At 51.9% G+C, this 15,920-nt stretch overlaps 2 protein-coding genes across 6 annotated transcripts in view; both read left to right on the top strand.

The window, feature by feature from the left end:
- Nucleotides 1-1,774, top strand: part of UBR4 (ubiquitin protein ligase E3 component n-recognin 4) — a 68,538-nt gene extending 66,764 nt beyond the window's left edge. For all 5 annotated transcript variants that reach the window (XM_021417352.1, XM_021417351.1, XM_021417350.1 and 2 more), the window contains 2 exons: nt 260-422; nt 1,323-1,774. In XM_021417352.1, the coding sequence (XP_021273027.1) occupies nt 260-422; nt 1,323-1,387 (228 nt within the window). In that variant the 3' untranslated portion in view covers nt 1,388-1,774. The remainder of the gene's footprint in view (nt 1-259; nt 423-1,322) is intronic.
- Nucleotides 4,288-15,920, top strand: part of IFFO2 (intermediate filament family orphan 2) — a 33,136-nt gene continuing 21,503 nt past the window's right edge. Inside the window, exon 1 of the mRNA XM_021417652.1 lies at nt 4,288-5,084. Coding sequence (XP_021273327.1) covers nt 4,303-5,084 — 782 coding nt within the window. The 5' untranslated portion in view covers nt 4,288-4,302. The remainder of the gene's footprint in view (nt 5,085-15,920) is intronic.

Raw genomic sequence — 15,920 nt, 5'->3', positions numbered from 1 at the left:
ACTTGCTGATTTTTCAGCCAAGGGTAAGGAACGAGGTGAGGGCATCCACCAAAGAGCTTAAAGCTTCCAAGGAGGGTTAAATAATTAGGGTGAGAAAACGCCTCACTGCGTCCTCTACAAAGAGACTGGGAAGTCATCAATGGGGTAACTTTGTAATGAGGCTTGAGACAAATCCCGTGGCAGCAGGGCACGGTGTCAGAGTCTGGAGTTGTTCTTTGGACCGACTGGCACTGAGTGGTCCTGTTTTCTCCTCTTGCAGAAGGTGCCTACCAGTAACACAGAGGGAGGCTGGTCCTACTCTCTTGCTGAGTTCATCCGACACAACGACATGCCAATACACGAAGCTGCAGACAAGGCCCTGAAAACCTTCCAGGAGGAGTTCATGCCAGTCGAAACATTTTCCGAGTTTTTGGATGTGGCTGGTAAGCGTGTGCTTTGCTTTCCCTTTTATAGGCTGCCTTGAGCAACTCGTGACTCCAGACGGCAGCATTCCCGACACAGCAACCGCTTGTTTGCAGGGAGGGAGGAGACCTTGGCACCCTGCTGTGGCCTCAGCTATTTCCCAAACACGCTTGAGCATCCCCAGACAGGAAAATTTCTCTCACCTGATGCTGCGTGTCCTCCCCCTGCTCTGCTAAATGACTTACATCACAGCATAAGGATGTTTGGGGGTATATGAATCATAGAGCCATAGAGTTGTTGGAGTTGGAAGGGACACTTAAAGGCCACCTGGTCCAACCCCCTGCAATGAGCAGAGACACCCACAGCTCCATCAGTGCTCAGAGCCCCTCCAGCCTGACCTTGGCTGCCTGCACCACCTCTCTGGGCAGCCTGTGCCAGTGCCTCACCACCCTTAGTGTAAAAATCTTCTTCCTTATATCCAGTCTAAATCTCCCCTCTTTTAGTCTGAAACCATTTCGCCTTGTCCTATCACAGCAGATGGTGAAGCAGTGGTTCAGTGTGATGGGAGATCCAGCTGGTGGGTGTTTGTTATCCCCAGCCACTGACAATTCTCCTGCAGAGGAGCTGCTCTTCTAAGAGTTCCCAGTGCCCCACAGTCTCTTGTTGTCCAATGTATGGAGCTAGCTGGGTCTCTGCAGCAGCTCTGTTCCCCCAGAGCTCTGTTCCCTGCATGGTTTTAACACACACACCTCAACCCCATGCATTCAGAAGGGTTTATCTTTGTTGGGTCCATACTTAAAAATAACACCGCAGCTGTCATTATTAACTTGGTGTACACACGCCCTAGCACCAATCTGTAGTGTCGGCTGGAGGAACCACTTCTTGGAGCTAATTATTGTCTTGTCTTCTTCTGTTTAAAGGACTCCTATCAGAAATCAGTGACCCCGACAGCTTCCTCAGAGATCTTTTGAATTCCATCCCCTGAGCCGCCAGCACAGAAGCGATGGGCAGAGACCACACTAGCTTGCCTTCCATCCCCGTGTTCCTCCTCGTGCAGTCTGTCCCTTCCCCGAGGAGTGCTGCAGATTTATTGGGGTTTATTTGGTTTGGTTTTGGTTGTGTTTTTTTTTTTTCTTTTGTTGTTGTTTTGTTTATTTTTCTTTTTGTTTTTATTTTCTACAGGGTTTTCTTCCTGGAGTGATGTGGAATTTAGATTTGTTTTATCTTTTATTTCAGTGCTTCTGTCTGTAAAGCCTTGTGTATTCAGCTGGTTGAAAGAACTTGTACAGAGAGGAATCCATACTAGTAAATCTTAATGCTTTAGCGTGCACCTCTTTGAAGTTAAATAAATCAAACAAATAAGTAAGATGGGCTTGACGAGTATTTTAACCTAAATGCCCAGTTCTTTCCCATCTTTTCTTTCAGAGCTCTTTGTTTCAGGGCTTGGAGCTGCTGCTCTTTCTGGAGACACAGGAAGTAAAAGCCTTGCAGGGAGCAGGGAGCAGACTGGCTGCGGTCACTGATGCACACACACAGAGCAGGTTTCCCTTGTGGGATGTGAGCCTTAGAGATGCGTGGGTTGCACGCACACCCCTTCCTCACACCTGGCCAAGGGGGGCTGTGTGTCACGCACTCTGTCCTCACGTTGCTCTCACCAAGGCTGTATTCAAAGCAGGCATGCATGTGGACGGCAGCATTGCCTCTCTTCTATCCGGTACAATTTGCAGCTTTGGAAAATGCATGGAAAACAGACGCCACGCGCTTTCTCGAGCCGGATGCTTGCTCTTTGCTGGTAATCGTGCACTTTGCTGTGCCCTGACCCAGCTCCAAGTGCCTGCTTTGGACACAGCCCTGCCTTTCTCACCGAGCTGTGCATGATGGTAAGCCACCTCCGCCTCTGCTGTCCTGTAGCCCACCTGCCACGTGGCTGAGCTGGAACCCAATAAAGCTTTCCCTGTCTTCCTCATCTCTGTTTGAACTTGAATTTCTGCAATCCTAACGCAGTCCCATCACCATAACTACTAATTATTTCAGAGGATGAATAACTCGCCAGCCCGTTTGATGGCTGTTAGTGCTGAGCCTGTGCTGTGTTTTGGCGATGAGCAGATGGGTGACGGCGCTGTGTTTTTCTTCTCACCTCTGTGGGTGCTTATTTCGCTCTTCTGCCTCGGTCCCCATGTTCCCAACCAGGGCTGAGCCTCTGCTTTGTGTCTCACAGCCATCGCCCTGATATGTTTTCATTACAGCCGAGCACTAACACACCCCAGTGCCTCTGGGCATCACGGAGGATTCCCTGCAGTTTTTCCGATGTAGAAGTCATTTATCTCCCCTTGGGGCCGCCCAGCTGCTGCTTTCTGGGCACGATGTTTGGGTCCCACCTTTGGGACATCGGGGTAGGAAAACCCCTGGCTGGTGGTCAGGGGAACCCAGGGCCTCACAGAACTGCTTCCAACAGGCCCAGGTCTGCAGCAGGGGCCGTACAGGAGAGGCTTCAGGTGGGGACGTGCTGCAGCCGAAGGGATGCTCAGATCTGGGGAAGGGTTTGCCTCTCCCTGGGAGGGATTCGAAGTCAAATTGCCTTGACGAAATGCCAGAGTGATGAGTATGCCCCAATGAACACCTGCAGCCGCCCGTGCCGGCTTATCGGGGTGATTGCTGCTCTGTTTGATGCTGATACAAATATTTGGTTACTGGGGAAGCAGGCAACGTTGCCACCGTCACCGGGGACGTGTCCCTGCCATGCTCTGCCTGCAATGCTTTCACCTGCGCCTCCCCTCGCTCCCCTTGTATCCAGAATGGGTTTGTTTGCGAAATGTTTATCTCATCTCCACGCAGAAGGGGATGTTGGTGACACCCAGATGGCATTGTCCTGTTGTTTGTGCCTCAATCTGCAGAGGTAATGGTAGGAAATCCCAGTGTGCAGAAACTGGGAGAAATAGGTGAAGGTGGCAGTGCCTCTTCTGTGAGAAGCCGGATTTATTGGGAAGGCTGGGGTGCAGCAGCCCCAGGGAGGGGTTTTGGTTTCTCCCTCTCCAACTAGGATCACAATTAAGCAGTGGCCTTGGTTTGCTGGGTGGCTCAGAGCTCTGGGAGCTGCTTATTTAATAACTTAATTATTCTATCATCAGAGTAGCGTTAGTTAGTACTTAAGCAATTCTCTGTCTTCAGATAACCGCTAACAAAATTAATCTCTGATTTGCCTAATCTTACAGCTAAGCGATTCCCCTGAATTCCAGAGCATCCTACAAGGCGTGTGAGGAGTGTGGCTCACAGGGCAGGGTCACAATTTGTCACTTATTTTACGCAAGACAATTCATCTGGGACTTGTGCTGGCACTGTGCGTGGCCTTATATGGCCCCAGCACCTACCAAGGGCTCTGTATAGCCCCTGACACCTATCAGTGGCCCTATATGGTGCCCACCAATGGCAATATATGGTGCCCACCAATGGCCCTGTATAGCCTCCAGCACTCACCAGTGGCACTCTGTAGCACCCAGCAATGGCCGTATATAGCCCCCAGCACCCACCAATGGCCCTGTGTAGGCCCCAGCATCCAGCAATGGCCCTATATAGCCCCCAGCACCCTCCAGAGGCACTATATCGTGCCCAGCAATGGCCCTATTTGATCCCCCAGCACCCACGCAGCCCTATATAGCCCCCAGCCCCGCCCCCCACCTCCAGGACTACCTCCATCCCTACGACCGGCAGAAAGGATCTGCTGGGGAAAAAAAAAGAAAAAAATCAAATCATTATTTTATCTTTCACTTCCCATCAATGAGCCCCGCTCCCCCCTCCGACTCCTCGCAGCGAACACGTGGAGCGGCGGGGGGCGTGGCCTCGTGGTGGGGGCGTGGCTTCGAGAAAAGGGGGCGTGGTCTGCGCGCCAGCGGCGTTGCGGAGATGGGGCGTGGCCAGCGCGGGGCGGCTGAGGAGAAAGGGGCGTGGCCTGGCGCGGTGGGCGGGGCTTGGTGCCGGTGCGGCGGTTGCGGCAGCCGCAGGAGCGCGCGGCGGCGGCGCCCCGTCTTCCCGCCCTCTCCCCTCATAACGGCCGGTCGCCTCCCCCGCGGCGGCCGTTCCTCGCCGCTCCCCTCCGCCATGAACTCGCTGCTGTTCGGCGAGATGGCCCGCGCCTTCTCCCCCGGCGTGACGGCGGCTGGAAGCGCCTCTCCCGGAGCGGCTGGCGGAGCGGCGGGCGGCCCTCCGGTGACGGCGGCCCTGCGGAACGACCTGGGCTCCAACATCCACCTGCTGAAAGGCCTCAACGTGCGTTTCCGCTGCTTCCTGGCCAAAGTGCACGAGCTGGAGCGGAGGAACCGGCTGCTGGAGAAGCAGCTGGCGGCCCAGCAGTGCGAGCGCGACCGCCGCCTCCGTTACAAGACCTTCAGCCGGGACCAGGCCGTGCAAACCGACGGCGGCCTCCCGCTGCCCGGCGCTGCCCTGTCTGCGGGCCCCGGGCCCGGCCTGGCCCCGTCGCATTACAGCCGCCTGCCCGGCACCATCTGGAGCTACACCCAAGTGAGACGTACGGGAGGAGGCGGTTTGGAAACGGTGCAAGGGCCCGGAGTGTCTTGGATCCACCCGGATGGCGTCGGGGTGCAGATCGATACCATCACCCCCGAGATCCGGGCGCTCTACAACGTGTTGGCCAAAGTCAAGAGGGAGCGCGACGAGTACAAGAGAAAGTGAGCGGGGTGTCTGGGGGGGTGCGGGGCCTTCCTTTGGGTTCTGGAGACCTGGGGCTGTGGGGATGCCTGCCCCCATCCCCCCCCACCTTCCCTCAGCACTGTGAGCCTCTGGAGAGGGGGTTTTGGACCCCCCCCCCCAATTTGGGGATGGCTCCTCCTCGCTTCTTCATCCTCTGGAGGAGAGATTTGGGCCCCCCAGTTGGGGTTAGGCCCCCGTTTTGCCGTGATCTTTTGGAGAAATGTATTTCGGGACCCTAGCTGGGGTTAGGCCCCCGCTGCACCATGATCCTCTGGAGAAGGGCTTTGGGATCCCCCTGTTGTGTGGCATCACAGGTGTCTGGAGAAGGGGCCCCCAACTGGGGATGGGGCTCCCAGCACCATGATGCTCTGGAGAAGGGGCTTGGGGCCTCCCCATTTGGGTGGCACAGCCCTGGGGGCACAGGGATAGACCCCCCGTTATACCTCAGTCCTTTGGAGAAAGGATTTGGAGCCCCCAGTTGGAGGCAGGCCCCCAGCACTACAACCCATTGGAGAAGGGATATGGGAACCCCTGCAGGGGATCCCCCCCCCCCCCCCAGCCCATGATCCTCTGAAGAAGAGATATGGGGACTCCCATTACGGCTGGGCCCCCCAGACACCGTGATCCTTTAGAGAAGGGACCTGGGGACTCCGGTTAGAGTTGGGCTTCCCCAGCGCTGTGATCCTTTGGAGAAGGGATTTGCCCCCCTCCCCAGCTGAACGGCACAGCCCTGGGGGCAAAGGGATATGGGGACCCCAGTTGGGGTTAGGCCTCCACTGCACCATGATCCTTTGGGGATGAGATTTGGGCCCCCCTCCTGTTGGAGATGGGTCCCCTTCATACTGCAATCCTCTGGAGAAGGAATTTGGGGACCCCTAGTTGAGATTAGGCCCCCATTTTGCCGTGATCCTTTGGAGAAATGATTTGGGGACCCCAGCTGGGGTTAGGCTCCCACTGCACCATGATCCTCTGGAGAAGGGATTTGGGATCCCCCTGCTGTGTGGCAGAGCCCTGAGGTCATGGGGATGCTCCCCCCCCTTCCCCCCCCCCCACCTTGAAGTCTTTAGAGAAGGGATCTGGGACCCTCAGTTGGTGATGAGCCAACTGAGCCCCCCAGCACCATAACCCCCTAAAGGAGGGATTTGCACCCCCCTAGTTGGGTAGCTCAGCCCTAGCACCACAGTCCTCTGGAGAAGGGATGTGGGGACGCCAGTTGGGGATGGGGCCCACTTTGCAGCCTATGGAGACCCTCCCTCTCCCCCCACCCCCCCACCCCGAGTTGGGTAGCACAGCCCTGGGGGCACAAGGATGGGCTCCCCCAGCACCACAATCCTCAGGGAGGATGCTGGCAGCCCTAGCTCCCTTCCCTGGGGAGGATGCTCGTGGGTTTGGTGGGGGGGGGACCCTTCTCAAGGAGGGTTTGCTCCTCCGCCAGCATCCACAGCGCTGCAGGGAGGCTGGGTGTTCCAAGCAGCGCTGTCAGCTCGGCTGTAAAACCCCTCCAAAACCCCCTTTGTGGAGACGGGGAATAATCTGTTGTTCCTATTGCATCGCGTCGTTCTCCCTCAATTTAGCTCGCCTTCGTTTTCTGGACTAATCAGTCGTCGATTTCGTCCGCCGGTTTCTCTTACGTTAGCTCAGTGCTGCAATATTTGGGTTGCAAATACTGCAGGGGAAGGTTTGCTTCTTTGAATTGGGCAAAACAAAACAAAAGCCGTCCGGCAGCCTTTGTGAGCCCCGGGAATCTTGAGGCTTCCTTCGGCCTGTTGGGGTTTCAAATGGTGCTCTTTTCCCGGTGATTGATAGCATTCCCTTTGCTGGGCTGTGTTTGCCTGCTCAACGCATCTGTGGTAGAGATGGAGGCCAAGGGAGGGAGGGAAAAAAAAAAAAAAAGAGAAAGGGTAGCGAGGATTCTGCAGGGAAATTCCTGCATTGCCTGAGAGCTGCTGAGCCCTTGGGACTGGCGTGAGCGCTCCCATTTTAGGGTTTTGTCATTTTTTTAGGCTTGAAATGTGTTTCCTGGCTTGTGCTTTTGCTGGAGAGCAAACGTTATCCTTTATTTGTTTTTATTTCTTTTGGAAGCTGCCGGGCTTTCTCGGCTGCGTGGCCTGTGGAGCTGCCTGAATGTCTTCTGTGCAGGGTAACAGAGCTGCAGTGTGTGGTTTTTTTGCATCGTTTTATACCAGAACTCATGAATTAACTTGGTTCAGCGAGCGCTTATAGGCAGGAAGATTCTGTTCAAGTAATAATTTCTGGTCTCTGTGTTCATTACTAGCATCTAATCTCAGTGCATCCCCAGCAAGCTGCCGTGCCTGCGTTGCCAAGCGTTGCTCGTGGTGCTTGGAGCACCCCCTGCATCCAGTGGAGAAAGAAGCCACCCTCTTTGTTCAGCTCTAGAGCCGCCTGCACCGTCACAGCGTGGGGCTGTGTTTGTTTGGTTGGTACCAGGGAGATGGGAGGAAGCTGCACCGGGTGACGGCTTGGTCGAGGAAGCGTTGGGCGCTGTGTCACCAGGACGCTCACTTGTTGTGCTCCTTGGGGTGGGTTGGCTTTGCTCACGGTGGCCGTGAGCACACGTGTGCCTGCTCACCAGCACGGCTGTGGTGTCAGTGATGCTGTTCTGGCAGCAGTTTGCCTTGGTTACCCTGAGCTGATGTGGTGTTCGTCAGCGATCCTGGGAAGGTCGGTGCGAGTGCGTTCATGCCTGTTTGTTTGCAGGGGAAGGGTTCCTTGTTGTGACACGTGTATGCGTGCGTGCACGTTCATAAACACATGCTCTGTGCTTACATTATCTCGCAGGAATATGTGCAGGTTATTTAGGGAAATGATGTTCCAATGGAAAATGAGCCTCGTGCTGTTAGGGCCTGCATGAAGCTAAGTGTGCACACGGGTTTCTAACCCAGGTCTGTGATCCTACAAAACCATGTAAGTGCTTAAAAACTGATAGGTTTTAAGGTTTTAATTCATGGCAGGGACCTTCATGCTGGGAGGACTGCACTTGCTGGGCCTGCTGCAGTGGTTGTGTATGCTGGTGGGTGCAGTTTGGAATCATAGGATGGCTTAGGTTGGAGGGGACCTTAAAGATCATCTAGTTCCAGCTCACTCTGTGGGCCCGTTCCTGCCATTACTGGAGGCATCTTGTAGGAAAAGGCGCCCGTCTCCCTGGTTCTGTCCACCACCATCATTTATTTCCCTTGGATATCCCAATGCAATGCACTTTGGATAAGCCCAGCACTGGGACGTGCAGTTAACAGAGCACCTGGGCTGCGCTGTACCCGTGTTCTCGTGGAGTCAGGCAGCCACAGAATGGCGTAGGTTGGAAGGGACCACAAAGCAGGACCACAAAGCAGCACCCCAAGGAGCACAGCGCACCACAATTGCTCTTCCTCTTATTTTTCCCTCGCCATTTTACGGGGTGGGTTATGGCTTCGTCTGCTGCCCAGCGAGGCAGCCCTTTGTGCTCGAACACCACGGGATCGCAGAACGGTTTGGGTTGGAAGGGGCCTTTAAGATCCCCTGGAGGACCCGGGTGCACCCGCGTGCTCTGCCAGCAGAACGCTGCTGCGTGTGGCCACGGCTCTGCTGACGCGGTGAAACCCTGCTGCAGTCCTTCCCTGCTCTCCCTTCTATTCCCTCTCCCCCTCCCTTTAACTGCTGTGGCAAGCTTTGCTCCGAACACTTGAATAGATTTGTCTATTATGGTTTCAAAATTGTTCTTAATTGGAGCAGATATTGAGCTGGCCAGATGTTGGTTGTCTTTTCCAGCCGAGACTTAACTCTTAGTAAGGGTTGGACTGGAAATAATTGTTTTACCCCAGGATGGTATTTCGTTGGGAAGATTAATAAAGTCCACTTGAAGAAGAGATTATCTTAAATTTGCTGCAGCTGGAAAGGACAAAGATTATCATTGTCAAAGGCGCTGCGCGTCAAAACTCACGGGATCTCATTTTTTAAAGGAGGGAACTTAATAAAAATGTGCTTAAGAGAAGCCCTGGAGGAATGTCTGAGAACTTGCAAAGCTAAAATAGCAGTGGTAACAAGATGCAAATGTTCCGCATAGACCCAATCAAAAACAAATAATTTTTTTATCCCTCCAGAAGAATGCAATCATCGTGCTAGACTTGTGTCCACGTTTCAATTGGTTACAGAGCTGGCAGTAATGCAGAAGCCACACGCACACGTATATATAGGTATATATTTAGTTCTGGTACGTGGGTATATTCTGGTATATGTAGGTATATGTTTAATTCTGGGACGTGTACTTTGTTTTCAAAGGGGCAGTTGTGTTGCAGTGAGGCTGTTCACGTTCCGCAGCGTTTCCCATACAGATGCAGCCTGATGTTAGAGATTTCGGGCACCCCTCATAGATGTGAATCACAGAATCAAGAAGGCTGGAAGAGACCTCTGCTCCAACTGCCCAACCCATGGGAGGCTTGATGTTAAGTGCTCGCCCTTGGGAAACCGGATATTCAGTCTTCAAAAGATGAATTTACTTGCCCTGCAAGGGCAAGGGATTGGGATTTCTGGGCTGTAGTCATGTAGGAAAAGTCTGGGAGGGGAGCACAGGGCTCCCTTTGATCCTGCTGTCAAGCAGTGCTACGCAGAACCGAGGGATTGGGGCTGTAGTTGTTAAATACGTAACCAGATGAACATCGTGCCTTATTAAACTGGCTTGGAATGGGAGCCACTGGGGTAGGGTTGAGATTCCAGGACTGATTTCAAACAGCGTGTGTTCGCTATTCATCCTGCGCTTTATCTCTGCCTAGCTATTAGCTCAGAACCCCGATTAAAATAATGAATTTGCAGATGAACTGGATCAGAGGGAGGAATCGCCGCGCCGCGCCGTGCTGTGAGTTTCAGAGAAACTTGGGCCGCGCTCTTCAAAGAAGCGGCTTCCCCTGTTGAAAGAGAACCACGACGCTTTCTGCGTGCGTGCTGAATTCACCTTTTGTTCCTCGGTGACTCACGGTGGGAAGCCTCGGACTTGGTGAAGGGGAAAAACCAGGCAGAGAGCACGGCTGTGGGGCTGCAAAACCCCCCAGGTGCCTCCCATCTCCAGCCTATTAACCCCCCGAGACCCTTGCAACGTAGGGGTGAGGGAAAACAAACTTGAAGCCGGGTTATTTCTGGCTCTTCGTCGTGGGTAATCACAGCCTTTCTGCAGCGAGCGCTGGGATGGAGCTAAAGGAAGCCGAGCCCATGGACAGCTCAACGGCTGCTTTCTTGTGGTTGGGCATTTGCGGTGAAGCTCTGCCTGGTCTTAAGTTAGCTTCCCGCGTTTCCTCCTCTGTGACTAACTATTTTCAGTTTGCTGGAAGTGTTCACAGGATGTTGCTCTTTTGGGCTCGAGTCTCTATCTTAAACTTGAAGTCCAGCTGTTTTCATGGGATCGTTAGGGTTGGGAAAGGGCTCTAAGGTCACCAAGTCCAACCATCAACCCATCACCACCATGCCCATTGACCGTGTCCCTAAATAGAATCATTAAAGTTGGACAAGACCTCTAAGGTCACCAAGTCCAACCATCAACCCATCACCACCATGCCCATTGACCGTGTCCCTAAATAGAATTAGGAAGGTTGGAGAAGACCTCCAAGACCACCAAGTCCAACCATCAACCCATCACCACCATGCCTGCTAACCACGTCCCTAAATAGAACCGTTAAGGTTGGAGAAGGCCTCCAAGCTCAAGTCCAGCCATCAGCCCCTCACCACCGTGCCCACTGACCACATCCCTAAGCAGAATCATGGAGGTTGGAGAAGACCTCCAAGACCACCACGTCCAACCATCAGCCCACCACCGCCATGCTCACTATGTCATAGAATCATTAAGGTTGGAAAAGACCATTAAAGTCATCTAATCCAACCTCAACCCCACCGCGCCCACTGAGCCATATCCCATTTTATTTGGGTTTGTACAAGAAGGGAGGAGATCCCGTTGGTCTAACGTAACACGATGTATTTGTACACAATTTATTTTAACTAATTGCAGCCTTGGGGCCAGTTCGCAGTGAAAGATTATCTTGTTCCCAGAACCCAGAGCTGATCTATGCTGATCTGTGCTAAGAAACAGAACAAGACACTTCATGAACAGGGTGCAGGGAAGCTGTGTGGCTTCTCCCGGGTATTATTTTCTACATTTTGCTCCCGTGGTGTGTTTTGTATGGGTGTCCTTGGGCTGCTGTTGCGTGCCAGTGTTGACTGCAAGTGAAGTGATTGAACGCATCTCTGTTTTATGTTCAGAATAGGAGGAAAAGAGTAAGTTTGCTGCAGTGTGACGCGAGTTGGATGCACAGATAGATCATAACGTTTCAAAGATATTGTTGGAAAGCCTTGGTTTGAGGCTGGAGAGGCCCACGCTTGCTGGTTAATGACTCATGTCGGAGGGTGGCAGTTGGTTTTGGTGCGAAAGAAAGAAGTCACATGTAAGGCATTTTGTCATCCCTGCCTGTCGCTGGCTCTCTCTGCTTCAAAGCAGCCATGAAAAATCCCAGGTGGCTTTACCAGCACCCGCCGGCGAGTTCAATAACTTAAACATGAAATCATGAGCCCCATCCCAGAAATGTGTGGGAATCCCTCTCCTGCTTTCTGTGCTGTGAGTGGTGCTGGTCAGCGTGCAAAAGCAGCGTGACCACGTGCGTGTTCACTGGGAGCTCTCTGCTGGGCTCAGTGCATCCCCCCCAAGCAGTGTTCATTGGAGTCACCTCCCAAGTGGGTTTTGGGCCTGGCACCAGTCACGTCGGTCAGGGCTGGCAGCTCTATTTCAGGCTGTTGGTGTCACTAATAAGCCCACTGCTGCTCGTCAGGGCAAAAACTAGAATTCCTTCTTGCAGGTAGAAGGCAACCTGTGACACATCCCCCCTAGCCCTTCCAGTAAAGCACTGGTTGTATGGATTCTGTCCTTCCTCTTCCCCCAAATACCTTCCCAGTGACTCCACCACAACCCCTGACCTTTGGCTGTTTCTCTGTTCCACGCCGCTTTGAAGCCCCACTCTCAAAAAGAAAGGGAGAAAACGGAGTGCCAAGCCCTTAAGAACTCTTAATTCGCGGGGCAATGTTTTCCCACTAATCTGTATTCTTACCCAGCACGTGGAGCTGCTGGCTGCCAGCGGGGACAAAGCGACCCTGGGAACGAAGCCCCACTCGCAGCGATGCTGTACAGGATTTCATCCCTTCCAGGACAGCTCTGGGACATCGGGAAGCTCATTTGGGGACAGCTATCCCTCGGGTTCACTGGGCTTGGGGCCGTGACTCAGCCTGGAGCTGCGGGCAGTGAGCTCACTGCCCACCACGCTGCTCCTCCGACGGCCCTGCTGCCTTCAAACCAAGTTTGTCCTGCAGCTCCTCAGCCCTCCATCCTCTCTTCTCTTCCCTAAATAGCACAGGCACGCCACTGCCAGAGCTTGGCATCCCACTAATAGCCACGCTGCTCATTTAGCACAGGTAACGTAAGCGTTAGCTCCGTGAAGCAGATCTCCAACACCAGCCTCTGTGCAGCGTTCATCCCGTGTTCCTCATTGTTCATCTGTGCATTAAGTACTAAACAGTTATGTCACTGGGAATTTATGCCACAACAAAAACAGCTATTATGTGTGAATTTAAGGCTCATCTGCCTTTCTTCAAATACTGAACAATTCAAGCTCAGTGCCTGAGCTTGAATGCTGTATCCTCCTAGTTGTCATCTTTATTAATTTTCTCCCATTTAAATGGCAGGGTACTGCTGTTTAATGGTACTTCTGTAAAGACCAGTCACTGTAATTAGCTAGGAATACTAAACTATATTAATCTGCCCATTGTACTAAAGTGATTAAAGCAGCTTAAATGCAGTAAGCACCCTCACAGTTCTTGGAGGGCTGTGTCAGGAGTGCTGTGTGTTTCCTCAAGTGCCACAGCAGGCTTTGAAGAGCTGTTTACTTCCCTACCTTTTGCTATCACTTGCAGTCTTAGAACCCTGATGCTGCATGTAAAGCTTCATTTTAGTGGGTAAATATTGGTGGTAGGTGAGCAGTTGGACGGGATGGTCTTAGAGGACTTTTCCAACCTTAACGTTTCTGTGATTCACCTTTGCAAAGATAATCCAGCTCATAAAATAGAGGTAAGATAAAGCTGGGCGCATAGGAACACAGTGTGGAGAGTTTGCTGTGTATCTCAGCTGCCGCCTTGATTTCCTGAAAGCTGATAAGAGTTATCTCTCCTGATAAAACAGCCTTGTTGGGTTCAATAAAGCCTTCAGTGCTGGGGCAGAGATTAAGACAACTTCTGGCTCTTGGTTTTGAGGCTGGTTCTTGAAGGAGGGAGAGGGCAGAGAGAGGTTTAGCTTTTATTCTTGGCTTGTCAGGCTGAAAAATTGCAGGAGTGAACGAAAGCATCCCGGTGGTACTCTCCAGCGGGAGCTCTGCTTGCATTCTGCAGAAGAGTAATTGCAATTCTTTTTCTCCCTTGGTCTTATCAAGGCTCGTGCCTTCCAGGAGCGCTCCGGGGTGGTCACAGTGTGGTTACAGCACGGCCGAGGACTGGCTGCCTATAGAAAACCCCACTCTGAGATCAGAATGAGTCAGTGAAGACCTCTTATGTAAGCATTACTCAGAACCCCCTGCTCCATGCATAGAGCAGGAGACCCACAGAGCTCAGCCTTTCCCTTCCGTAGCATTGCTGTGAGCTCCGAGGGCAGTGCTGGAAAGAAATAATCCTCACCCTACATGGGAAAAATGTCCCATAGTTAGAGGCTTGCTAGATTACTCCTAGGAGCTGTGATGTAAGAATCTTCCACGTAGTCATGTGCATCAGCTGAGATAATGCGCCGCTTTAACTTGGCAGCCTCCAAGAGGACATTCATGAAAGCTTTCATTAGGTGTTTATAGCAAATAGAAAGGAAATTCATGCCACAGAAGTTTGCCTGTTCTTTCCGACAGCTTAGCATTAGATCTTATTATGGCTTTAAATCTCCTCTGTAACTACTTGTCTCCTCAGCTGCCAGGCTTTGGCAAGTAGCTGTGTTTTGCTAAGAGAGCAAAGCATGCCTTGCTTGCTTTTTCTTTTTTCCTCCTGCCCTCAACGTGCTTCTTCCATGCTAATATTTGTACCAGGTCTTGAAGCGTCTCCTACATTCCAATTAAAATATATATATAGTAAAAAGAACTAAGAATTAGGGGAAAAAATGGTGAGGCTCTGGGACAGGCATGCCGGTGCCTATCATCTTCTCATTAAATGCATTTGATTAAATGATGAGCATTAAGCCATTTCTTCAGTTTCCCTCAACAATGGATGGGTTCTTCTGTGATTATAGCATGAGTCAGTCGTAATAATCCCCTTTCATTGTGCAGTTTTGTTCCTGAAACTGCAGTCTTGTTGGTACCTCCCTTCTGAGCTGACACTTTGGTGAAGCAGCTTTCCCTGCTCTGTTCTGCTCCGCTGCAGCCTGTATTTATGGCAGTAATGATGCAGATGGTGGGGATGAGCTGCCCAAAGGAATCACGTGGCATTTTTGGGACGCGGTGATAATAGCACACTGTATTCCACAGCTCACAGTCCCCTTTGTGTGCACGGGGTCTCTCCGAGCTTGTTTTTTTCCCAGCCTTCCCAGTGCAGGAAGCAGCAGTTCTTCACATTTCTCACCTTAACGCTTGCTCTCTCTGAAAGAATCTGAGACGCTGCATTAATTGCAATACGATTTTGCAGCTTTGCATGGGCAATTTTACCTGCCTTGCTGTTGGAGGGTGAGGAAGGAAACTATTTCAAGAGTGAAACTGCTGCTTCTCATCTGCTCAAAGATGCTCCTACGTGGCTACGTGAGACCCTAGTAATGGAACCCAGCACATGGCACTTCTTCAGGCCCATAGTCTCTCTTCTGCTCCTTGTGCTTCCCTTGAGTTTTGCAGCATCCGTCGCTCTGTTTTGGAATTGTTTCCCTCCAAGAAAGAATCCAGGCAGGAATAACGCATCTACTCAGCCAAATCTCGCAGCAATTTGCTTGGTAGCGTTAGGGCTGAGCACCTGGATGCCTGACACACTGCCTACCAGGACGATGTAGCTGCAAAATAAATGTCTATACATGATCAGCTGTCTTTAATGCACGGCGTTTGTAGCGCTTGTGTTTGTTGGAGATTTCCTTACATGGGAATTGAGCATTTGATAATTAACTTGTAGCTAGCAGCGCTGTGCAGTCGTGTAATCCTGTGCTTTTGAGATTACCTGTTTCAAAATGAGTCAGAGTAATTACTTTATCTGCAGTTATGACAACACTTGCACGGGAATGTAATGTTCTTTGCTGTGTGTTTCATAAGCTGCGCTCGCAGTTGTCTCCTCTATACCTGGGTGGCAAGGGAGATAAGGGCTCATCATGCTCATGCATGGGAGCAGCTCATCACTGCTGTGCTCTCCAAGGGTTCCATCAGCCAGGACTGACGGATCAGCTCCATAGATGGAGGCTTTGGGGTGGTTCCTCCACGTTTTCCCCCTTCCATCGTTGCCCAGTCCTGGGCTATTGGTATTGTTTTGTCCTCACCTCGCGCTCTTGCTTTTCATGCAGAGGAAATGCTGAACTCCCTGCCCACCCTCCAAGAAAGCAAACCCCCAGGCCTTGCCTCTTCCTGAAATGCTTTTTTTTTTTTTTTTTTTTTCACAAGGCTCTTTTGTGAGAAACCCAACTGGGCTAGCTTCAGTTACCACGAAGCTTATTGGAAAATGGAAGGCAGGCAGCCCTGTGTTCTCACGTTACTGAACAAATCCTTCTCCCCTTCCCTGGGGTCTGCTGTTCCACTGATAAAAAAAAAACTGCACTTCAGCTGTCAAAAACTGCCACAGAGCCACGCTGCAGA

This window comes from Numida meleagris, chromosome 20 (genome assembly GCF_002078875.1).
Source record: "Numida meleagris isolate 19003 breed g44 Domestic line chromosome 20, NumMel1.0, whole genome shotgun sequence".
In the NCBI taxonomy this organism is placed as follows: Eukaryota; Metazoa; Chordata; class Aves; order Galliformes; family Numididae; genus Numida; species Numida meleagris.
Note: the sequence above shows the minus strand (reverse complement) of the source record. Positions and strands in the feature narration are given on the sequence as shown.